The sequence below is a fragment of the Nyctibius grandis genome, chromosome 2, assembly GCF_013368605.1.
Source record: "Nyctibius grandis isolate bNycGra1 chromosome 2, bNycGra1.pri, whole genome shotgun sequence".
NCBI classification, from domain to species: Eukaryota; Metazoa; Chordata; class Aves; order Nyctibiiformes; family Nyctibiidae; genus Nyctibius; species Nyctibius grandis.
In genome coordinates, this window is record NC_090659.1 from 112,452,369 (window position 1) to 112,477,545 (window position 25,177).

General features: G+C 36.2%; 1 protein-coding gene across 4 annotated transcripts in view; it reads left to right on the top strand.

Annotated features, from left to right (window-relative positions):
- Window positions 1–24,474, top strand: part of PGR (progesterone receptor) — a 40,523-nt gene extending 16,049 nt beyond the window's left edge. For all 4 annotated transcript variants that reach the window (XM_068420587.1, XM_068420595.1, XM_068420604.1 and 1 more), the window contains 6 exons: window positions 2,837–2,953; window positions 10,950–11,252; window positions 12,652–12,796; window positions 16,602–16,732; window positions 21,834–21,991; window positions 24,319–24,474. In XM_068420587.1, coding sequence (XP_068276688.1) covers window positions 2,837–2,953; window positions 10,950–11,252; window positions 12,652–12,796; window positions 16,602–16,732; window positions 21,834–21,991; window positions 24,319–24,474 — 1,010 coding nt within the window. The remainder of the gene's footprint in view (window positions 1–2,836; window positions 2,954–10,949; window positions 11,253–12,651; window positions 12,797–16,601; window positions 16,733–21,833; window positions 21,992–24,318) is intronic.
- Window positions 24,475–25,177: the final 703 nt, after the last annotated feature.

A 25,177-nucleotide genomic window follows, 5' to 3' on the forward strand; every position in this document is an offset into this window, starting at 1 on the left:
ATCTTGGATTTATAATAAGCAGTTTGTAAGTAGTTATGTAATGACGAAGTAATTGCCTGTGGCAGGGGGATTGGAACTAGATGATCTTTAAGGTCCCTTCCAACTGAAACCATTCTGTGGTTCTATGATAATTCATGCATTTTCAGTTGAAGTGGAAGTTGGATCTCCTGATAACCCCGAAGTTATGAAGAGGTTTTTAAGAGCTGTAGCTAAACTTAAATGTGTAACTGTAAATTTAAAATTTTACAATGTATTGCGCCCTTGATTTGTAATGCTTAATGTAAGATGCATAATATTTAAACACTATTATATAAATAACACTGGCTATTTAAATGTGTATCAGTATAAATCAAGCTATTAACTTCTGTTTTTCCAGATAATTTCCTGTTCCAACAGCAACAGTGTTACCATTACTGCTTCTACCCAAACTCCTTAGCCTCTAGCAGTTAGAGCATGCACTTGGGTGTTGAGCGTGCAAATCACATACTGATATAAAGAGTGAATTCTAAATACTGACATCATTCTAGAACATATAAACAGTGTTCTCTGAGTGCTTGAAGAGTAATATTTCATGATATGGCATTGGCTTTGGTAGATCAGCATTTTTCTGTGTCATTATGGTGGGAAAAGTACAACTTGAATGCCTACCGCATTGTGAGCTGCTTGTGAGCATTTACTGCCGTACTGGAAATACATAGTCCATTTTTGGTCTTGCAATGGACATGGGTTATATGGACTCAGACCATGTTGTGTAGACTCAAAGGATTCCCTAGAAAAGAGGTCCACAAGAGATACTTTTCAAGGGACCAAAGAAAACCCCCCAAACCAAGACACGCACAAATAAAACAACCTTCACGTAAGCATTCCTTTGTAAATTAACTGTATGTTAAAGCATCAGAATGCCACAGTGCAGAGACAATCTCACGCTTCATAGATTTTAGTTACACTAACAGACTTTTAAGGCTGTTGTTGCTTATCAAAACACTGACTTTTTGTAGCTAATAAAGGCAAAGCAAGATGAGGAAAAACTGCAAGTAATCCTAAGGAAGACATGTTCAAAATAAGTGTTTTGCTTGTCTGCTGCCAAAAGCAAGACAGATTTTTATTCATTTGGTTACTTTTGGTAATGATTCATGTAAAAAGGAATCCAGCATTAGAATTAATGGGAGAAAGTAAATGAGAATTTCTTCTGATTTACTGCATGACTAAATACTTTTTAAATGCCAGGCAATGTGTGAAGCAACTGTTTTTATTTACCCGTTGTTTTCTAAAAAAACCACACTGTTATAAAAATTAATTTCAGTCAATCAGGTTTCTTTCACTAAAACCAAACAAGTTCTTAAAAGTATGGGTAACAAGTTAATTATCTTAAAAAATGTTAGCATGGAAACAAATACATTGTTTCACATGGTTTAGCACTAGCTCTTTTTTTGCAGTAGCGTGGAATGTTCTTTCTCCTGCATTTTCGTCTGAGGGTTCGTTTTCGGTTTGTCTTTCTTCTGTGGAGAAAAGGTATTGGTCAACAGCTGCTCATTTTACCATGTGCAGAGAAAAGACAGAATAGAGTTCTGAAGAAAGCTGAATAACAGCATCTGAGTAGAATAATCATCTCAGATTTGTTTGCTACAGGTGACTTCAGATGGCTAACTCAGAGTAATACTGATCTAGAAATTAGTGAAAATTTAAAAGGTTTGGTATTGATGTCTGTTATATTTGGAGGTCCGCATTCACAATATCCCATGAAGGAAGTATCCATGATGTTGGTACTTCTGTAGTTTGTCCATAGGTTTTTGATCCATTTTGTTGCTCTCAAAATAAATACTTTTTGTTTTGTTTTGTTTTCATGCTTTCATGCTAGGTACTGGTAAGCAACTGAAAATACAGAAATGAATAGAGGATAATGTGCACAAACAGGCAGGATTTTAAAGTTAAACTTTATAGGGTAAACTGGGGCTTGATTTGAAAGGATATGTGAAAATTAGCTTTGATTTCTTCTTATGTACTTACTTAGCTTTGTTTACTTATTCAAAATTAAAATCAATCACAGAAATCACTAATATTATACTAAAGCATAAAAGTATACTTTTTTCATTCTCTTCAAGTGAAATTTGGAAGTATCATTGAAGTTTGTGTTCAAAAGAATGTCAAGATATCAGCTGAATTTGATTTTTTGCTCTGCTGGAAGCTAATTTCATTAAAAAGATTCCATTTTAATCGAGTAATGACAGGCTTTTCCTAACTGAGTCCTTCAGAATTAAACAACAAGCTAAGAGCTAACCTAAACCAAAAAATTAGAGTCTTCGTTTTATCCTTTTTGCCTATGCTGGCTGCACCTGTTCAGCAGGTATTTCAGCAAGTCTAGTACAAAACTGCTTCTCACTAGAGGTAATTTACTCCGCTTAATGGGCTCTTTTTTGCACTGCTTCAACTTAATTCAGTTTTCTGTCAAAAGCTCCACATCAATCCAAGCAAAATTTACTTACGTTCTTTAAAATCAGGAACAATAACTTAAAATAAGTTTGAAAGAAACAAATCAGTCTGTACTCATGCTTGATTTACTTAAGAAATATGGATACTGCAATAATTTAAGCAGTTCGTACTGTCTGCTGATTATTTTGGAATTTTGTAGATGGGGAGTTACACTCTCAAACAGGCCAAATAAATTAATATATTTGAATAGTAACACATGATCATTTGAAAGCATAAAATGAAGAAGTCCTTTAATGGTTCAAGTATACTTTTTAAATCCTTTGTTATTTTTGGAACATTTATACACAGAAATTATTTTGTCCTGTTAGAAAACATTGTATTAATCCTCTTTTTCTCTTGCCTACAGGGCAGCACAACTATTTATGTGCTGGAAGAAATGACTGCATAGTCGATAAAATTCGTAGGAAGAACTGTCCAGCATGTCGCTTGAGGAAGTGCTGTCAAGCTGGTATGGTCCTGGGAGGTGAGCTGCTTTTCAAATCTGATTCAGAAAACTAGACAGTCAGGAACGCTACCTGCAATCGGTTGAGTTTAAACAACATTACGTTGATACTGTAAAGGAAAGAACCACATAAAAATGTTATTTTTGGAAGAATTACCTGATGTTTTAAAATTCCTTGTAATTTTTCTTTAATGAGTCTGGAAATCCTGAAACAAAAATACCTTTCTGTAGGAATCTCTCCTAGTGTGTACCTTTATACTAATTTTCTTGCAAGGGTAGGATTTGTGAATTTGGTGTGTATTTATTAATATTTTTGGATCAGAAATTTTGATTTAGGTAAAAAATAAAGAAGCAAATTGAGACTGACACTAAAATCAGGATTCGGTACTATCCCCTTCTCTTTTCTGTTGTGCTCTCTATCATTGCTTTGAGTACACATCAACAAAATCATATCCTTCTGTTCCAGCGAAGAGGACCAGGTAGTGGTTGCACCAACACTACAGACTTTGCATAGTAGCTGCTGGGAATTCCCATCTTTGTATTAGTTCTTGATGTTACAGATTTGCTTTTTTGTGTAACATTAATAAAAATTGAGCACTATGCTTGTGAAAACCTACAGGGAGAAAATGGTGTAGGATCAGGGAGTCACATGGCAAGTTTTGCTGTGCTAACATGCAGGAATGATGCATATTTTTCCTGTATTTTTTTTCATATTTTTCATGAGAACTTTAACTAGATAGTTTTGGATCAGCACAAAGCTTGAAAATGCATGTCTAAGACTATAAGAAAATAGCTACATAAAGACGATAGAAAGAATATGTTCTCAAAGGAAGTTAAAAAAAAAGAAAGGACAAAAACGTGTTTTCTTTCTAATATAATTTATTTTAGTGCATCAAACATATCTCTCTCTCTCTGAATTTTATGTATTGTTTTTTATCCCTGAAGGAAGAACTGGCATTATATACTGTGCATAATTTCATTATCTTGCTAATCTGTGTTCATTCATAAGTTACAAGGTGTGTGTAGTTTTCAGACTGACGTTTTGATTGCACAGTTGTATGCTTCCAGCTCCTGTAATATTGTACACTAGAGTATTCTGCACACATGGCCATTGTGTCATTCTTACATTTTGTACTTTTATCAGTGATATAAATCAGTAGTTCCCAACCAGTGAGGAGCTGTTGCTGGCTCTCAGTACTTCATCTTCCGTAAACAACAGTGCTGTGGCTCCAAGGAGCAGCCAGCATGATGAGAGGAGGGAGAGACGATGCCACAGTATGGACTGTGTTCTGTGTTGTACTCCTGAACCTCCCTAGATCTTCAACACTGACTCTCCTTTGCGTCATCTTCTCCAAACTGCATCCCTCTCATCCCACAGCACTGGAGACAGAGTAACAAGAGCCATCAGTCTAATTGGTTTTACTGTCTCTCCCTTCTTCCTGCGCCTTGATCAGTCAGTGCCACCTCTCAGTAAAAAAAATGGAGCTGACAAGCATGTTGGTGGCACTGGACTAGGGGAAGAGGGACGAAAGGAAGAGAACATGTCCTTTGGGTCCTTCTCAGAGAGAAGCGGTGTTTTTGAGCTGGGGTAGGAGTGCCTTAGAGAAACAGTATTACTACAAAGGCAGACTTTTCACCCTGAACCTGAAGGATTGTTTGTCCAGGTGACAGAAGAGTCCCCCAGGTTTGGAAGGGGAGAAAGCCAAGGAGGCAGGGGTGCAGAGTGGGCTGTGGAAAATGTGTGGTAGGAATGGAGACTTGGGAAGGGAGGAGGTGGCAGATACAATGTCTGTCTTGCAAAGTTTGGGGCAACTTATAAGGTTGTCTTGTAAGCTTTGAGCAACTTGATCTATTAAAGGTGTCCCTGCCCATGGCACAGGGGGAGGACTACATCTTTAAAGGTCCCTTCCAACGCAAACCATTCTATGATTCTAACTGGTGTAAATTAATACTGGCACAAATTCATTCCTGGCTGTGACTTTTGCATAGCCAAGAGTTTTATGATGATCTAACCTGAATTTTCATGTGTGATAGCCTGGATAACACCAATAACTAAACCCCAAATATTTTAACATCTGAAGCGGTGCTGTTTCAACAAGCAGAAGAACATGTGATGACTCACTAGCATCATCTAGTCCTTTTGCTTCAGCATTGTTCTGCATAGTAATTCTACATAGGAAAAGTAGCCAGAAGGTTTGACTTTGTTCTGCATTTTGCATACGTTTATGGATGCTGGTTCTCCTAGTGTTCTTTAATGTACACATTTTGCTCTGTGTGTAGGTACCTGAAACAGAAAAAGTTGGACGCTTTTGCTAGCAATATTTATGACATGGTATGTCCTCATTAGTGTGTCCTCGTATGAGGATGTTATGTCCTCATACTTGAAACCAAAACCAGAGGGTAAAGGGGCTCTGACTCTTAGTTCTTTACCATCATGTGTGAAGAGAGTAAAAACTTCCTGTTTCTCTTTGGTTCACCTTTTTTTCTCAGCTAGTACTAAGCAATTGTGAATAGTTTCTTTCTATTTAGAGCTAGGTTGTTCTATCTAGGCAGTTTGTTGTGTTGGTTACCCCTTTTCTAAACATGCCTAATCAAAGCTGTCTTCCATTTTTTGAGGAGACTGTTCCAGTCTAGTTCCTCTAGTTCTCAGAGGGGTGTGGGATCTCATCAGATCTCTGCGCTGATATCCCCACCTACCCCATCTTCTGGAAAGAGATGATCTGGCAGTAAATATGAAGAAGAAGAAAACATTGAGGCAATGGAAAAAAGGAAATATCAAATGGAGCCAGGACTGTGGCATCTCTAGTTTTTTGTTAGCTGCTTCAGGTTGAGTGTAGTATTTCAGGTGCTGTTAGTAATGTCAGCAGTTCTTGGTTAATTAGGAAGCTAATTATTCTATGGAGATTGAAATGGAGCACTTAATACTGAAAGGGGAAGAAAAGACAAATGTAGGCAAAAAAAGAGGAAAACTAGAGTGAGATTAGATTATTTGTAAATGAGGATTTAAAATTCAAAACAACAAAAAGACTCAAGATAGACTGTTTAACCATAATGCTCTTTCTACTGTTACTGTCATCTTTCTTACTTTTGCTCTTCTGCCATTTCTTACACTTCCTTTATTGTATCACACGAGCAGTATTTCCTACCCATGACTGGCCGTGCTGATAACACAGTATGATTATATACAGTATATGTACAGTAGATAATTTTCCACAGGGAGTAAGTGTCCATAAGCAAATTTCCAATTCGTGGTGGAACAAATTACATACTTAGATACATACTTGAATATTTTTAATGAATCAGAATTGTCAAAACTTTTAATCCTTTTCCTGTGTTTACAGCCTGTTAGATTTTAAGATTTTTTGTGCATTTTCTGGTTTCTGCCCTTACATAGATATACTTTTGTTCTTTTACTCCTGCTGCTTAGTTTCTTAATGCTAGCCTTCAGTTACTAAACATAGACCTCCAATATTGCTTAATCAAGGTGCGAAAGACTAAGATTTTACACGATATGAGCTATAACATTCTAAAGATTCTTATTATAGTAATTAAATTAAACTTGCTGCTGGGAGAACTACACTTATCTTCCACTGACCGTTACTGAGTGGCAACCATATAGATGATAGAGAATAATATTATATTCCATGGACGACAGTTCCATTTTCCACCCCTAATTTCAAAGCAATTAAATGAACCTGAATTGTTTTAAAATAAATTGTAGTCAGTTGTAAGTAAATTATAGGAAAGCGACAGATAGCTTTTGTAGCTGATTTAACTATATGGACTGTTTCTTCTTTCTTAATATATACAAAGAAAGTATCAATGAAAACATATATTTCATAATTCCTTAATTCTTCATAATTCATTCTCTGTGGGAGTGTTAATTTTCTTTGAGTTTTATTGTCTCATAACTGGACACGTTAATCTATCCCCTTTCTAATCTTTACCTAATAGGATAGCAGGTAGCTGCGTCATGTCCTGGAATAAACAAATACCTAGCTTTTTTATTTTCTATCAGTGACTCTAATTTTCCCAGGCTGACTATCATGGATTCCTTGTTCTGCTGTGTTGCTAAATTATCACTTTCTTCATTGTTTCAGTCAGCTTTCAGTCCACATTGCAATGATTACATGGAGACAAATTTGAATTAATTTTTCAGGTAATATTTTCTGAAGTAGCATCAGAGGGTTTGTTAAAAATCAAGATGTATTACTTCTGCTTTGCTGCTTTGTTCCTTTATTTTGTATATGCCCTCCTAAGGTGTACACAGCTTGTTCTACACAAAACATAAGAGCATAGTGACCTTAAAGTCAGAACCATAGTGTTCTGACAAGAATAATAAATCATTGACATTTTTCACCTGATTACAGGGTATGGAGAAGGATAGTGAGATGTTAGACTTTTACTGGAAACCCAACCATTTTAATATGAAATGTCTACTATCAGTAATGTCTGATGGGCAGTATGCTTCTATATACCTAGTTAAAAGAATATTAAGATACAGAATTATGTATTAAGGGGAAAATCGTAATGTATTTGATGATTAGATTAAGTAGATTTTATGTTATAAATTTCTTTATGTTTTCTAGGCCCATGTAGTACACAAACACTATACACACGCTATTTATAGTAATCAAGAGTAAGGGAACTGTGAGTACTGAGAAACTGCTTGAGTGGTTGGCTGTCTTAAAACAAAATAATGAAAATGTTACAAAGAAAAGGTGTGCTGTCTAAATGTGCTTAGACAGGTTTTAATATTAAAATTAATATTAAAATTAATAGTTGCCAGAGCACATTAGTGTTCTTTACACATTATAGGACTGAGTGGAGACATTTGTTTATCTTACAGCAGGAAATTATCTGGATATTTTTGTAAGAAGCAATTGAAAAACTAAGCTATTGTCACATCTCTGTCGTTTTCCATATATCCTTAGAGTCTGCATTACTTTGACATGTCTCCTTGGTAGATGGGAGAGTTTACTGTGAGTTATTAGTAGTCACCTCTCCAGTAGATAACAAGTGGAGTTGCTTTAGCAGTGGCTGTTAAGCAACGTAATTAGAAATAAACACTTAAGCAATTCTGCAAGCCAGTGTGACATTAATTCTGAGACATTTAATCACTTGGAAACTTGGGTACATATTAACTACAAACATTTCCATGTGATAAGCGCTCTGTTTGGTTTCTTTCTTTACTTGTTCTCTGAACTGTAAAAGTATCTGAAGCCATTATTTCAGAAAATACCTGAAGTCATTATTTATGAACTATCAAATGCATTGATCCTTCTGTTTCCCTTCATGCCTAAACAATAGTTAGTGGGAAATTCCCAGCATGTTTAGGACTATGTATAGCTTTGTTATGATAGAAATTGGCCCTAGGTCTCTTGTCATAATATATTTCCTATTCTTTTGGCATTTTTTTGGTTCAGCTGTAACGTAAGGTGTAAGGTGTGTTTTGTTCTTTAGTAAGGAGTCACTAACCAGAAATATTTGTATTCTTACCACAAGTGATAAAATGAGCATAAGATTGTTGGGGCACTTGATACTAATTAAACTCACAGTTAAGTTAGTGGGGGTATGATCCCTGACTTCACTGGGTGATGAGTGTTACTAAAGAGCCCATCACTCTTATTTATAATATCAATAAAGTGTGTTTCCTGAAATTTTGTTGAGTGTACTCCCTTTGGATTTTAAATCCTTTTTTAATTTAAATCAAAGTTTTGCACTTTTGTGTACAACTTACTTTTTTGTACGTGAAATGCATAAAAATGCGTATTTATGATGAGACAACACAAAATTATTTTTTTTAAAAAGCATATTTTGGCTTTTTAGATTGTTTTCATCTGCTCAATCCTGTCTGGTTCACAAACAAGAGGATTGATTCTGCCTCTAGTTATGCCAGTGTACATCAAGAATAATTAATTAAGTAGTAGAATTTGTTCTGTATAAAATATTTAGAAATAACATAAGAAATCTTTCTGTGTTTGATGTATTAATCTTGCTTGAAGTTATACTGCCCATGTACTAACGAATGTTTTGAAAAGGTCAATTTAATTCTCTAAAGTGTACCTCCTAGGTCTTCCAAAATGGAGACGCTGGATTTTCATAAAATTTGCTATCTTCTATGATAAAGCAGCACCTGAAGACAATGGAATATGCATGTTCCTGTAAAGCCATTTTTGCCGAACCTTTCTGTTTTGGTTTGTACTTTGGAAGACAGGGACTTTCCAAGGAGGAAAGTAATGGATGAGTCTGACTATGCTCGGATCTCTCGATTCCTTCCACAAACAGATGAGAAAGGATTCAGAGCATGTGCTGAAGTTTAGATGTGCTTCCCTACTCCAGTGTCCTGGAGCCTCTTCAGTGCACTGGTTGCATTCTGACAGTGCAGCACTACTTTTAACTGAAATAAAAGGCAGGCAGTAAGAGCCAGAGAAGTCTTTGTCTCCTTCCTGTAGGATGTGTTAAGTTCCCTTGTCTAATCTTTCTTGTCTAATGTTCCTTGTCTAATGGTAAATAAAAAGACCATTTTTCAAAACAGTTTGATATGTATGTTATAAACTGGATTTTAATTCAACCAAATAAGATGCATAACGTTATGCTTCTATTACCTTTCACCTCCTGCACTTATAGAGTGGGTTTTGTGTATTGCCATTTTATAATGCAGTTCCTCAGTGGTTCAGCAATTTGATAGGCATCGTCTTTCTTTTCATCCAGTGAAATTTGGTGCATCTCTTTTTCTATTATTGTTAAAGCATGCAACACCTCAACAAGTAGAAATATTTATGTGATTTCTGCATTTTCTTGGAGCAGAACCTCTCCTTATTGTTTTCTTTAAGGTTGAAACATGTAAACTTTTGTTTTTCTTTGATGGCAGAATGATTTGTCCTTCGTTTGCAGTCACACTGCTTCTCTCTTACTGTCCCACTGTCGTCTAAATCAGATGATAAATACCAGTATCTTTATTGTATTTTTTATTTGTTATGACACCCTTTTTTTCACTAAGCAAAACTTGTTTGACAGAACTGAGGAATTTAATGATCCAACAGGGTTTTCATCACCTTTGAGGGTCTATTTATAGTGCATGTGTTCCATGCAGCCACCTCTACGTGGATTTGCCTTTTTATTGAAATGTGTAATATGGTCAGATGTTACTGAGAGTTATTGTCTTTCAGCCTCTGAAGGTTTGTTTTTCTGTGTCTCTGTGGTGCACCTCCAGACTGTTTCCATGAAATAAAATTGAAGAGTTGTTACCTAGAGCTCCGTATGTTTGCATAGCCATAACAGATGCAGTATCTGTGCTTATTTTGAGAAGGCAGTTCAATTATTGTATTTTTTTTTAGTTAGTGTTCTTCAAACCACTGCAGTATGGAAATAAGAATTGCAAATACTGAGACAGAGAAGTTATTGTCTATAAAGTGAAGAGTTTTGTAAGTGTTGACATGTGGTTTTACAGTATTTGTTGGCTTTTCACTCAGCCCCTGAATTCTGTTTCCTTTCTGGTAAACAGGAGGAAAATACTACATTACATATCATAGAATTTAGTCATGAGACTGAAATGCCTTTATGGAACTGGAGGAAATGAATTTGTGTGTGTAGTAATTAATTACTAGCATTTTTGTTTCTGAATATTAGGGAGAAAAAAAACCAGTATCCTTAATTGACATTGACTAGAAACTGGATTGTAGAGCCAGCTGGCTCAGTTGTCAGCATATGATAGAACAGTGGGAACTGAACCAGAAAACACTTTGTGAGGTTACTGTAACCTAGAATTCATGGCAATAATTTTAATGGGTGGGTGTCATTCATCTCATAGTGAAGGGAGGAGGATATGGAGGGAGAAACTCTTAAGAATTTTCCATGATTATTTCTTAATTATATAAACAGTCAAAAATAGAAAACTTATTCAGAAGACAGTTCTAGTTTCCTTGTATAGATTAAAAGGGTAATCCAGCACTACTGGAAAACAGTAATGTTTCTGGTTAATTCTTTTTAACAGATCAACAATTTTCTTTTTCAGGTCGAAAATTTAAAAAGTTTAACAAAATTAAGGTTGTGAGAACATTAGATGTCGCACTCCAGCAGCCAGCAGCCCTTCAAGATGAAAGCCAGTCTCTAACCCAAAGGCTGTCCTTTTCTCCAAATCAAGAAATACAGTTTGTTCCCCCAATGATAAGTGTTCTACGAGGCATTGAGCCAGAAGTTGTCTATGCTGGTTATGACAATACAAAACCCGAAACACCAAGTTCCTTACTGACCAGTCTAAATCATCTTTGTGAGAGGCAACTTCTTTGTGTAGTCAAGTGGTCTAAATTGCTACCAGGTAATAGCACTTCTTATATGTAGTGAATTCTAGTTAAGCAAGTATGTAATTTTGAGCAGTCAAAAGATAATATTATTGACTGCCTGTTAAATAATTCTTAAAAAATTCTGAAATTACTAAACTTCCACTTCATCAGATAATATATGCACCAATCGAATACATTTTAATAGGAGGGCACTCTTAAAGGAATGCATCTAAATATTTAGACTCACTGCAAAAACAACAGAATCCCAGAGGGCTCCAGTATGTGATCGTTATAGCAGCCTTTCCACCCTAACCCCTCCTACTCTATTATTCATTCTTTTGGTATGAAAAAATGTTTCTATTTCTGCATATTCTTTATTCTTATTAAAATGAATTTTTGAAAGCAACAGAGAAAAATTGCAATAAATAGTACCAGTTAGGACTAAGCAGCTCACAAATAGACTGGTAATGAGAAGTAACTGAATTTATGAAGATCCAAGACTGGGTTTCAAAAATACTCTATGTTATGTATGTACATGCACTGTATGGTCATAGGGGCCCGATCCTGGGATATATAAGCATCAATACATTGACTAGAAAGCCTAGAAATACGGTTTCATGTGAGCTCAGTTTGACACTTCACCGCTGCAGAGAAGGGTAGTCTCTGTCACTGCTCTTCCCCACTGCAGCTTGTGCTTGTCAGACCTCTTGATTGAACTGATTCATCTCATTGAGTGAGAAGAAAACAAACCTTTTTTTTTTTTACCCTTTGTAGTTTTCTGATGGCTTCATGAGCTGAACCAGTTCACTGAGGGGTGGCATGAATGCCAGAGCTTGCTTGAAGGAGGTAACAGGACCAGGTAATGAAGAACAGGATCACTGCTTTTAGTGGCAGGAAGCTGTTAGATTCACTCAGATACTTCATAGTAATCTCTAAAGTTATCAAAGTGCAAAAGTTATCAAAGTCAAACACACAATTGAATACTCTTCTCTTTAGTTAAATGTAAGAAAAATATTCATATGTGGATGTTTGTTGTATGACAACTGTATCTTTTGTTAAGAACGCTAAGGTCCAAGCTATCTATATTAAATAAGAGTTGGTTACAGTGATCGTGTTACAAACTGTGACATTTTTACCAAAGGAAAATGAGATGCATTCCTGTTTCCTAAAATAGTCACTTCTGACGGCTAAAGTTAATTTTGGTTTGATCATTTCAAAATATTAGATCAGAACAAGAAGACAAGAGTTTAACTATCAAAGTGAGATAGCAAGTTATTATACAAACTTCACAAACTTCTGAGAGCTACATCCCCAAAAGCACCTGTCTTTTGGTGTTCTGGGTTTTATAGCTCAAAGTTGTAATCTCAGAACACCTCCTCAACTGTTGTCTAAGTGAGAACTGTGAATTATTTTAACTTTTAATTTCATTTCCAGGATTTCGGAATTTACATATTGATGACCAGATAACCCTCATCCAGTATTCCTGGATGAGTCTAATGGTTTTTGCAATGGGATGGAGATCATACAAACATGTCAGTGGCCAGATGTTATATTTTGCACCAGATTTGATTTTAAATGAGTAAGTAGACTCTACTGTTGCATAATATGAATGACATTTTGAACTTATTTGTGTCAATGAGAATGTGACTTCATTAAGGCCAAGATTTCATTCATTACTTGTTCTGATTCAAAATTAACAGCAGAGGAAAGTTCTCTGATCATATTAAAGTCCAGTAACTTTGGGAAGGGTTTTGTGGAAATCCCAAATACTATGTTGACATGGCCAAACAAAAGGAGTTCAAGTAATATTTTAATTATCTAAGAGAAAAATAAAAAAAAAAGTATGGTACTGTCAGAAGATTTACCTGAGTTCATCTGAATAAGACATGAGTTAATGTTTAAGAAATGGAACTAAGCAGGATTTTCTTTGGTCATTGTTGTTTGGGTGGTTTTTGCAAATAGTTTGTATATAATCTAAAATACTCAGGTTTGACACTTTCTGGTAAAACTGCTTTTCTAAAGGACATTTATTGTTAGAAGATTGTAATAATTTAGCAAGAAGAAATTTTAATATCAAGGATAAAATATGTGAGACTGCTCTTTTCTGGTTGAGGGGGGTTGTTGGCTTAGATTTTCCTTCACTATGCTGATGAATTTAGATAATCATCTTCATTTCAGTCTTTGTCAGTTTTTCAGCTCTGCAAATTAATAGTATCAAAGCTGTAATTTTAGATACTTTGGTTATAATGCATGGGAGGTTTCCAGGATCAGTAAAACATAATTTAATCTTCCTATTTGTTCTTCCTTAATACATTTTTCTTAGTTATTTTTTCTCAAAATCCTAAAAGAACTACTATGAAGGGAAATGAAAGTTAAACAGGTTTTCATGTAAGACATATCTGTTTAAGGATTAAGAGGTGGATTTGCAGAAGATCTAGGCACCTGAATTTAAAATCTATAGACATGCAGCTTCTTGCCAGTGAAGTTCTTTATTGAAAATATTCAGTGGAGTTGGCCCTGTAGCTCCTGACCTTTTCCCTTCCAGATGACTGTAAATCACTGTGAGGTTATAGAGTAAAGAATTCTTTCCTCTCCCATGTGTATTAATTATGCTGTACATATTGAAATACTCTGAAGTGATGGGATTGAGAGAACTTCTGACTGTATTCAGTCTCAGCATAGTCTGTGATATATCTCGTGCTTACATTCAGAAGAAACACAAAGTGAGATGGCTTTAGGCAATAATTTCATGTCCTGGGGTATTACCCCTTATGTGGACCACTGCTGCCACCTTGTGAAGAGGACTTTCTTCAAGAATAGGGTTGAGATTTATGAACCCTGATTATAATCCCTCAGAGACAGCTTCTTGTTCGCAGCTCAGGACCATCTACATTGAGAAAGAGGTGGACTGACAACATATCCTTCACTTGGTTGTAGAACATCTCATTGGGGTCATATTAGAAACATTATAAACAATGAGTTAGACACAAAAAGTAACTGGCACACTAAATCATAGCTGCAGCTATTTATTGGGAAATAAGTTAGCTTTTAGATCAGTAAAATGTAAGCAACTTCTTTGTCTACAATCATGTCTAAAAGATTGTACTTTCATGATCACTTAAGCAAAGGTAAGTGCTGAACACAACCAAAAAAGTCAACTCCACCTGCCTCCCTGCCCTGATCATGCATCTCCATGATTTCACTTAAACTGGATCAAACACTGTATGGCTGCACTGTCAAACAGACAAGGAAATGATTTGCTTGAGAAATACCCCAGAAAAAGCCATTAATTAGCAGATGGAGATGATCCCTGATCTGACTCACCAGGTGGACGTGCAGGTACTGGTGCCAGAATAGCAGGAGTGCACACCTAGAGCTGGAAAGAGATAATGGAAATTCCTTCTGCAGGGCAGCACACACTTGAATTGTTTCAAAATGACCATGAAACCACAATCCAAAGACTGTTTCACAGCCAATCTGTCATTTAGTGAACTGAGTTGTAGTGCTTCCTGGGAATGACTTGTTTGGTAGCGTCAATTTCAGACTAAGAAAGACAGAAGTGTTATTTTGACAATGATTTAATGAATAAGTATTAAAACCCTACAAGGATATACTGTTACTTACACTCTGCAGTGTCTGAAAACATGACTAAGAACAGCATTTAAGCATATCCTGAAAACTACTGTCACCCTTCTTAGATACCACTTAGGAATAGAGACTATCAGAAAGGAATAGGAAGGGAGATTTAAAGTGGCTATAGAAGTAACCACTCCTTTCAGATCTAACAGATTAAATTTGCATATTTAAGTCATTTAAGAGCTGGTGCGAGATATCAGATGTTGAACAAAGCTGAAATAATTTTCATTAAAGAGACAGTAGCATTTTCAATTACAGAAGAAAAAACAGTGCATTGAGAGAAGTCTTTTATTCACAGAAAATATCTTCTGTTTTTATGGTTGATGGTACTATCTGCAGTCAGGTTGGAACACTGATCTGAACTTTGTAAGGGGGGATGGGAAAGATTTAATCTTGTCATTGCTGTACCTAATTCATCTGGATCAGGATGCAGTTTTGTAAAATTAGCCCATGTTACTGGATCTTCAGGTTGATGTACAGAATCACAGAATCAACTAGGTTGGAAGAGACCTCTGAGATCATCGAGTCCAACCTTTAACCTAACACCACCACTGTGTCAACTAGACCACGGCATTAAAAGTGCCACATCTAGTCTTTTCTTAAACACATCCAGGGATGGTAACTCCACCACCTCTCTAGGCAGCCCATTCCAATGCCTAATAACCCTTTCTGTGAAGAAATTTTTCCTAATGTCTAACCTGAACCTCCCCTGGTGCAGCTTGAGGCTATGTCCTTCAGTCCTGTCGCTAGTTGCCTGGGAGAAGAGGCCGACCCCCACCCCGCTACAACCTCCTTTCAGGTAGTTGTAGAGAGCGACAAGGTCTCCCCTGAGCCTTCTTTTCTCCAGGCTAAACAATCCCAGTTCCCTCAGCCTCTCCTCATAGGACATACCCTCCAGACCCTTCACCAGCTTTGTTGCCCTCCTCTGGACTCTCTCATACAATGAATTCAGTTTAGTTTACAAACTTTGAAAGGCTATTGTTGCAGTAATTTCAGTTGAAAACTGCCTTCCCAGTAAATATATGCAATAAAATATACTCAGTATACCAAAATTTCAAAGACAAAACTAAGATTGAAGTGCTGCAAAAACGTAAACAGTTTTATGTATTTCCTTGTGTGATTTGTCCTGTTCACTTCTGCAGGAGTTTAGATAAGGCTGTATTAATAACTGCATTTGCTTAAATACTTTTTCTTTATTTTTACATTTAACATTTTTCACTGTTTCTTTAATGGCATAAAATGCTACAAAATAGTATTATTGCTGTTAGCAAGACAACCTTAGGCTTGCAACAAAGTATTTTGATGCAGGCATTTTTGCAAAACTTAACAAGTTTTCTATAAACTTTCAGGTTTGTTTTCAATTTAATGCTTTAAAATCTTTCAAGAGAATGTAAAAATCTATCAACCTTTAAAAGAAAAAGAAAAAATACTTGCCATAATTATTAGAGTGTTTGTAATTAATAAAACTTTTTTGGTGGTTAGCATTCAGCTTTGATAGTCTCCAAGGTTGTTTTTCTGAGCAAGAGTAACAGATTAAACATCCAAAATAATAGCACATTCATTACGGTTAAAAAACTAGTGGAGGTACAAGAAAGTCAGAAAATGGTTTATGTGTATAACCTCTTTAATTTCTGTGATGTGGTAATTAAACTGCTAATAAGGCACTTCCTTCAAGCAATTAGTAGCGGAGCTTCTCCTTTTCTTTATTTTCATGTTTTTCTTTTTTTTTTTCCTTTTCTGGGTGTAAGACAGAGGATGAAAGAATCATCGTTCTATTCCCTGTGTCTATCTATGTGGCAACTCCCACAGGAATTTGTCAGACTTCAAGTTAGCCAAGAAGAGTTCCTGTGTATGAAAGCACTGTTACTTCTCAACACAAGTAGGTTCTTTTATTTCTTTGTAACATGTCACTAGTAAAAGACATTTGAACTATGTTGTTTAATTTGACAATTGCTAAGCTATCTGGCTTAACAAATGGAAGCTTCTTTAGGAGGAATGTTAGTATTCCAAGACCTAAAAATATTTTTTCTAGTGTTTATAAGGAACGAATAATTTGTGATTCATTGTTGGTTTTATTCTCTGTAAAGACACTGGTGAAATGTTGGATCCCTTTTGACATGTGGCTGTATTTTATTATACATTTTCAAATCAAGTGTGCAGTATCTCTGCCTGGAAGCTCTTCAGACTAAATGACTCTATACAGATTAAAAAAAAAACCCTTACAAGCATTAGAAATATATTAAAAAAATATTTAATAAATTGTCAGGACTGAGGGCTTTATCTTGGCAAAGAACTTGAAGCATGCTTACTAAAAAGAATTAGGGAGGTGCACATGGCAAACAATACTAACATTTATTCAACTTTTTGTAGTTATAAATAGGTCACGTTTAGCACAGATGTAAACAAAGGGAAATGTTTTTCTTTGGTTTGTTTCTCTACAACAAAATCCGTGGTCACTTTTAATCATACTCATCTTTTAAAGAATCCAGCATACAGCTGCATTCCACTTTATATGGGAAATGTGATAGTTGATGAAGTTATCTTCCAAAACCTTTTCTAAAATACTGAAATGTACATCTGCTGAGGCCATAATTGTTAGTTATGAATCCCCAAATAGAAAGTTTTAAAATGGTACAGGTGCTATTAGAAATGAGAATAAGCACCTCCGAGAAATATAATTGGAAGAATGTTGAAGTTTGGTTCTCTACACCCTTACAGAGTCGGAGGAGAGATGCAGAAATCCTACATAACCTGCTTGTTGGTTGTACAAAGTTTCAGTAAAAGATAAGGAACTAAAATTTATTCCCTCTTAAGCTGTACTTGGCTGGTATTTGCATAAGCTCATGCTTAAAAAAAACTTGGTCTCAGCAGAGCATAAGCAGTAAAGATTAAATTTAGCTCATATGAACCTAAAAATTACTAAAACAATAGCAAAATACCATGCACTCTGCTAAAACAATAAAAATAATGTGGACAAAAATCCTTCTCTGATATAACTCCAGTTGTTTTGTTGGAATTTGAATGTATTCCTATTTTAAATGTTTTCCACCTTGTTTTCATCATGAAATGAACACCCTTGTCTATCTGAAGCTTAGAGGGAAGTTTTAAATTTCAGTGAAGTTTAGATACATTTGTGATATTCCAGCTCTCCATTTCTGTCCCACAAAGTTCACATAAAATTCAAAGAAACCATTGCAATGGTCCAATTGCTCTCGTTTACAAGTGCATCAATTTAACAGTATTCATCAAGCTACCATTCTTTATCAACTGCATTGCCCTCAGAAACTAATTTATAAGTTGTTATGTTTATATATATATGCAAGAAATTAGTTTAAAAAAAGAAAGTATTTCTGCCTGTGCTGATGAGTTTTGCTTTTTGTTGTCTCCTGCACTTATTGTCTTATAGGAAAAAACAATTTGTCAGATCTTTGGGAAAAGGAACACACCTAACCGTTGGTGCTGAGACATTTAGTAAACATTTGGTACTGTATAAATATAATTCCACAAAACTATTTTCAAAAAACCATATAACCTCATTGTTGCTATAAAGTGTTTTTTAAGACTACTTTTTTTTTAGTCATGGTATTCATCTTAATCCCCTTTAAATGTGAAAGTATGGCCATTTCAAGCTTTCATATACTAACAGTAAATCAAGTCTGAACTTTTAGTCTCTCATTCTCTCTTGTGTTTGATTTATTATTTAGATGAAATGTTTTTTACTTTTTATGTAATTTTGAAGAAACAGGAATTTGTATTAAACATAACTAAATGTCAGTCTTGATATACTTCTAATTCTGAATGGAAACCCAGCCTAAGTTTTAACGTTATTTTTGATTTTACAGTTTTACCATTGAGTTTGCTGTGGCTTAGATGTTTTCTTTGTATTGTAATTGTGACAGTTTTAAAGCTGTCTTGAAAGCAGAATTAGTCTTTGCAAAAAGCAGACCAACATTTTTATGTTCTGCAATTGTTTCCGTTTTACAGGTCCTTATTTGCTGTATGTAATATGCTGTGTAATGGTGCCCCAAAAGTTCTAAGTAGGGCTCCGTCTTGCAGAGGCCACATGCACCTAGGAAATAATGCTATTAATAGTTCAGAAAGACTGTAATTTAAAAAAGTAGAGCTATGCCAAAAAAAGAGAGAAATAAGCATATAGCAAGTTCAGTTCTAGCTCTAACCCTTCCCAGGCTTTTGATTTAGAGGAATTGCAAAATCTTGTTGCATAAGATATTGTCTGGGTTCTTGACACTGAATAAAAGCATCCACATTCTTTACATATGTTCAGGGGAAGGAGCATTTGAGCTACCTGTGTTTAAATGGCATTTGTGCATGTGAGACATTGTAATTCTTCACGCAAATAAATAGCTTAGTGGAACTTTTTGTGATTAGATGGGAATGTGCCTGTGCTTGTGCAGAATTCTGGGAAACAGGCCATGCATTGCTGGAATAGATCTTTTAACTTAATTCACAAGGGAAATGTAAGGACTTAACTGCTGTTTTATAGACGTAAGTCAAAGAAAGTGTCCACCTAACCCTAAATTCCATCAGAATGTCACTTTATATGAAAAAGATTTCATAGGTCTCTGTAATCCTGCTGTTAGATATACCCAGAACCATCCAGGCTTTGAAAATTAAGCTATTCCTTTTCCATGACGTAACTTTTCTCCACTGTGAGTATTCCTGCCTGTATTACTCCTAAGCACATTGCATTCTCCACAAAACAGAACTCTCCCCTTCCATTCAGACCCTCGATGCAGATGTGACAGACACACTTTCAGATACCTCCTTTGTCTGGACTTGAGAGGCCGTCCTGAGTCAAACCAAAGTCCGCCTCATCCAGCATTTCATCTCCGTCAGCTACCAAAAGAAATCTAACATGGCATCCCTAAAAGCTGGACCTTTATTAGATATGGTGTTATAAACGTACTTTCTGTGGAAGCAGTCACAATTTCTATTCTCTATTTTTATTTTTGTTTGAATTCTGTTTTAGTTAGGAGTCAGACCCTGACTTCCATAGCCATCTCAGTGCTTAGACACTCGTCTTTAAAGTAAACTTGCTATATTTTCTGCATGTATGTCTCCCTCCTTCCCCCAGACATTCACTTGTCTGAGGAGACACAGAGCAAGAGACATCCTTGGCAAACTGGATCATTTCCTCTCTCGGGCAGCCTCCTACGAAAGAGGAGACTTCTGCTTAACTCGAGTAGAGGTTTGAACTTCTGCTTTGTTATCTCTCTCTGGGCTGGAGGTGAGCGACACAATTTTAATATGTTTGCGTGAAGTGTCTCTTTCCCCCTTACCTTCTTCTGAGGAGCCGGACATGACTTAGGCAGCTGACTTCAGAAGAGAGTTTATGATTTCTGGATGGAGAGCAGTGCTTCTCTCAGTGCAGGGTTTGCTACCTAATTCTCTTTCAGGGTATGGGTTTAGGTCCAACCCCTGTGCAGCCATCTGCTTTTTAGGTGGCTTCTGTTTTAAGAATTCCATTCTTAGGTGTCTAACAATACAGTACATTGTACAGAGGGTCAGCACACACATATATTTATGTTTTAATTCCAGAAAGTGACAAATCACCTGGAAGTTAGGTGTTACAATGTTGAATAAGTCAATATCATTATGAACCAAGCTTAATTTTTTTTTTTTAAAGAGATGCAAATGAAATCTGTTCTGGCCTGATACATGGTCTGATACCAGCTTGAAGATGTACTAGTTATCTAGATAACTAGCATGTAGTGTATTTAACTATATGAGCTAGTCCCCAGGACATTCTTTTAGAGTCCATGAAATAAAAATAAGCAACTCTAAAGCATAATTCATCTCTTTCTAAAGCTACTTCTAAAAAAGTGAACATGCCTTGTGCCCAAGACTGATTTTTCCCACTAAAACTATAGCAAGCTGTAGTAACTAGCCCAGATGGAGATGCATATACTGTAAAATGTCTAAAGTGTGGTGAGGTGGATCCTTCCCCTCATGCTTGCTGTCAGAATATGAAATGTTAAATGTGATGTTGCAGTGTGAAATGTCATGGGCAAGAGAGAAAGGAAAGGGGAAGAAATGTAACAGCTCTTTCAAAAACAGTATGTTTGAAACAGCACCATGTTTTAACGTATCATTATTATAGCAAAGCAAGGATTTAGATTTGATTGCCAGATGCGAATATTTTTTCAAGTTTAATTTCTTCAAGTTTTTTATTTCTTAGTTGCCTTTGACAACATAAATTGTAAGACTTGTGTATTACACTCTGCCATATCAAGGAAAGCAAAGTCTAGAGCTTATGCCTGTTTCCTTACAATGCTACCAACACTTATCATCAGTGATCAAATATGATCTTATCACTAGCAGTCACTAACAGGTTCATTTCTCAATGTTCTCTCTGTGTCCTCATTTTGGTCGTCATGGATGACCATTAAGAGAACACTGAGTTCCAGCATTTGCTCCGTCTTGTTAATTTCTCTAAAAGCGGTTCACATTTAAGACTCTCGTAGTGCATCCATTCTGTTAAGTGAAGGAGGTCCAAACAGGAGGCCTGAGCCTTGGATGCTTTGCTGTCTACACTGCTTAAGAGTTGTTAGTTCATTCCTTGACTCTATTTTGAAGCACTCCAGCTCGTTCTCCCTAACATAAATCTGCTGTGAAGAGGGCTGACCCTCAGCGGTGTAAACATGAGCCAGTCCTTAACATCTTTCCTCAAGGACAGGAGTGGTTCTTTTGGACATCTTCTTTTCAGCAGACAGGTGTAGCTGAAGCTTAAGGCTATTTCTAGACATCAGCAGTTAGCAGAATTGCCTGATTGTTGCTGGTATACCCTTTTAATTAATTGTATCACTGTTTCTGGAGTAACTGTTGAACAGGAAGAAGTACCTGGCGTATAATAATGAATTGCACTGCACAGCGTGAAATACTATAAATCGTTCCTGTACTTTGAATTTCTCTCATTGCCTTCAGAATAAATTGCAACACAAGTATTACTTTCTTTTTAGTTCCTTTGGAAGGGCTAAGAAGTCAAAGCCAATTTGATGAGATGAGAACGAGTTACATTAGAGAACTGGTGAAGGCAATTGGTTTGCGCCAGAAAGGCGTTGTGGCCAACTCACAACGTTTCTATCAACTTACAAAACTGATGGATTCCATGCATGATGTAAGTTTACTTGTTAATGTGCTTTGCTTTTTGTGTAAGAAGGAACTAGTATTACTTAAAAGTAACTCTATGGAAAGTGGCTAGTTAACATTTCTAAATAACAAAAGAAAAACTCCTACATTTTTCCTTTAGTGTGTAAATTTGTTTGACTAGATAGCTATATATTCAGCATCAATAGATATTGTATATATATTATATGGTATACAATATTTAAATAGTTGGGAAACATGCATTTGAGTGCTACCATTTTGTTTCATTATTTCTAGTACAGTTATGGTTTTTGGTAGGGGGCGGCGGGTATGTGTGTGTGCGTGTGTATATACACGTTCATGAAAATTTTTAAATAATGCAAAGAACAGGCAATTCAAGATGCAAAGTCAGACCACTAAGAATTAGAGAAAGACAACCAAGATTGGTTTTGCGACCTTAATTCAACTACTTTTATGTGTATATTCTATGCCATTTTTTCAGTATCTGTCTATATTTGGGAACTGAGTAATCTTTGAGAACTCTAGTGGTGATATCATAGAGATTCATAAGTGTCTTAAAAGATGCAGACGAATTCTTTCCGCATCTCTGAGAATCTGGCATGTATCCTATTGGCTTAACGTCCATTAAAACTGAGGAATGACATTTCATATAAACCTTTGCCCACGTGAATATTGTTTTGTGATGGCTTGTGTATCTCTGCAAGAGAGGCAAAAAGCAGAGGTACAGGACCATACCTGATGGTTTTAGCAAGTGCTGGGGAAGTGGCACTAAGGTAGTTTAGGAAGAGTGCTTTTGAGTTCAGTGCTGGTTGTGAGAAGCTCACAGGGAGTTCAGGGAAGGATGGAGTCTTTGCATGTTTCTATTCTCCTGCGCTCAGCAAATCTGCATTTTATTTTAATTGTTCATGAATAAATTCATTTATTCATCTAAAACCTTTCATTGTCATTAATCCCCCCTTCTGATGAGGAAAAAAAAAACCTTTGAGGATCCCATTTATGAGAGTTAAGAGAGGTAACAGTATTGATAATTGTGTGGTTCACCAGGTGATCTGGAGGCTTTTGATCCAGTGCACAAACCTCTCCATCAGCTTCTGCTATCCACAGAACTCACAGTCACTGTTTAGCTATTACATCATCTCAGATATGCCAGCAAAAGGAGAATGAGAGAAGTACAGAAAGCATCCTTACAGGTGAAGGTAGACAACAGAAAATTTGGAAGGCAGCATATGGAGCCTAACTTTAAGTATTTACTGATAGTCAGACTGCAGTCGTCACTTGGAACTGTCAGTGCTAAACCGTTCCCTGGAGTTCAGTCAGTCACCTTTTACTTGCAAAAGCAAGTCCTGACGAGCATACTACTCATGGTAGCCCTGTGCTCAAGGAACCTGTTTGGATCTGTCTTGCTTGGGATAAAAGGTCTTCCTGCCTTACCTGTAGTAATAATTTGCAATCTGAGTGTCATGTCATCCAGAGGAAAAATCTTTGAGTACTGGGCTATACCGTCAATCTCTTCATTTCAAATACTTAAACAAAGTAAAATAGCCTCCGTGGAAGCAAGTGAGTGAGACTTGCTGCAAAATATCCTACAAAGTGATGGTTAGGGTGGTATTTGGTCCGTAGAGTATCTCAGTTCAAGTCCTTATTTCATCTCAGGCTGAGAAAGTGATGGGAGATACAAGGAAAACATAATCACACTGGAGAGACTGTGTGTTGTTAAAGCCTAGGGTAGCAGAAATAGTATGATGTTTGACCACATAAAGGTCACAGGTCTTAAAGAAAAACTTCTATAACATTGGAACTTCTCAGAGAAGACGGAAGAGGTGAAATAGTCACAAATATTGAGCAGCTGCTTTCAAGGGACGAGGGCCTATGGAGTTTAATGTTTGCGGCATACCCAGACATGATCATCATCAGAACCATGGAAAAGCTCACAAGGAAATAGTAAATGCTGTCCTCAGAGTGACATTTGAATAGCATATAGTAAACAAGGCATGGAGACATGTGTTGAATATGAGGATAAAATGAAAGGTTGAAGAGGTGTTTAGTAATTGCCGTTGTTCATGGTGCATGTCATAAGTGGGGATGATAACACTTTATAACATTAGTGAGGCACTGTTTTTATAGGACATACCATTTAGCTTTATTTGTGACTTTTTGGCATGGGAGGTTATTTTAGTAGGGAATGACAAGTACCTACATTATCGATTCAAGGAATGACAGAGGAAGGTATATAATGATGTCAGCTGATGGATGTATGAAATAAGTGATTGATAGCATGTTTATCTGGCTGCATTACTGTTAGCCTGATTTATCTTGTTTGTATTTTATTAAATCCAGCTAGTGAAGCAGCTCCATCTCTTCTGTCTCAACACGTTTCTCCAGTCCCGTGCACTGAGTGTTGAATTCCCTGAGATGATGTCAGAGGTGATTGCTGCCCAGCTACCCAAGATTCTGGCAGGGATGGTGAAACCTCTTCTCTTTCACAAAAAGTGAAATGTCTTTTCTCTTATCATAGAGATAATTTCTGGGTCATTTTTTGTTTGCTTATTTTGGTTAAGATTTTGCAATGCCAGGACTTCAGTATATTTGTCATACGTACCCTGCCTACTGCTTTATACTTGTAACATACACAAGCCATTTGTGTAACATACATACACAAGCTTGATGTACATATTGTGAGTTCCTGATTCCTTAACTGCAAAAATCACAACAGTCATAAGAAATGTTTTGTAAACTTGTCTAGGTTGCTTTTTAGATATCCATAACCATGACAATGAATAGAGTTTTCAGATTTCTAAGAACAGTTATCGTATACATTTTTCTTGCATATTACACGCTCTCAAATTTCTGATATGATGTAAACTTTTTACTTCAGTACATTGTGCACATGGATACATGTGGGCATGTACATAATACAAGATTTTGGAGGAATTAAAATAAATATTACCCACATTTTCTCACGGATATTTCACCTTTTATTACCTAATCTGCCTCACAGAAATATCCTTTAAAAGTCAGCTGTCCAGAATTAAATAGATGTCACTGCAATACCTTAATGAGTAACTAAAGTGCTAGCCACAAAATATGCATTCATATTCTTGTTTGTGCTCATACTGTGTTGAAACTCTGAGTTCAGCATACTTTTTTTCTGCACCATTCAGTGCAGATCTCTTTCAAAAATGGGAAAGCTTCGGAA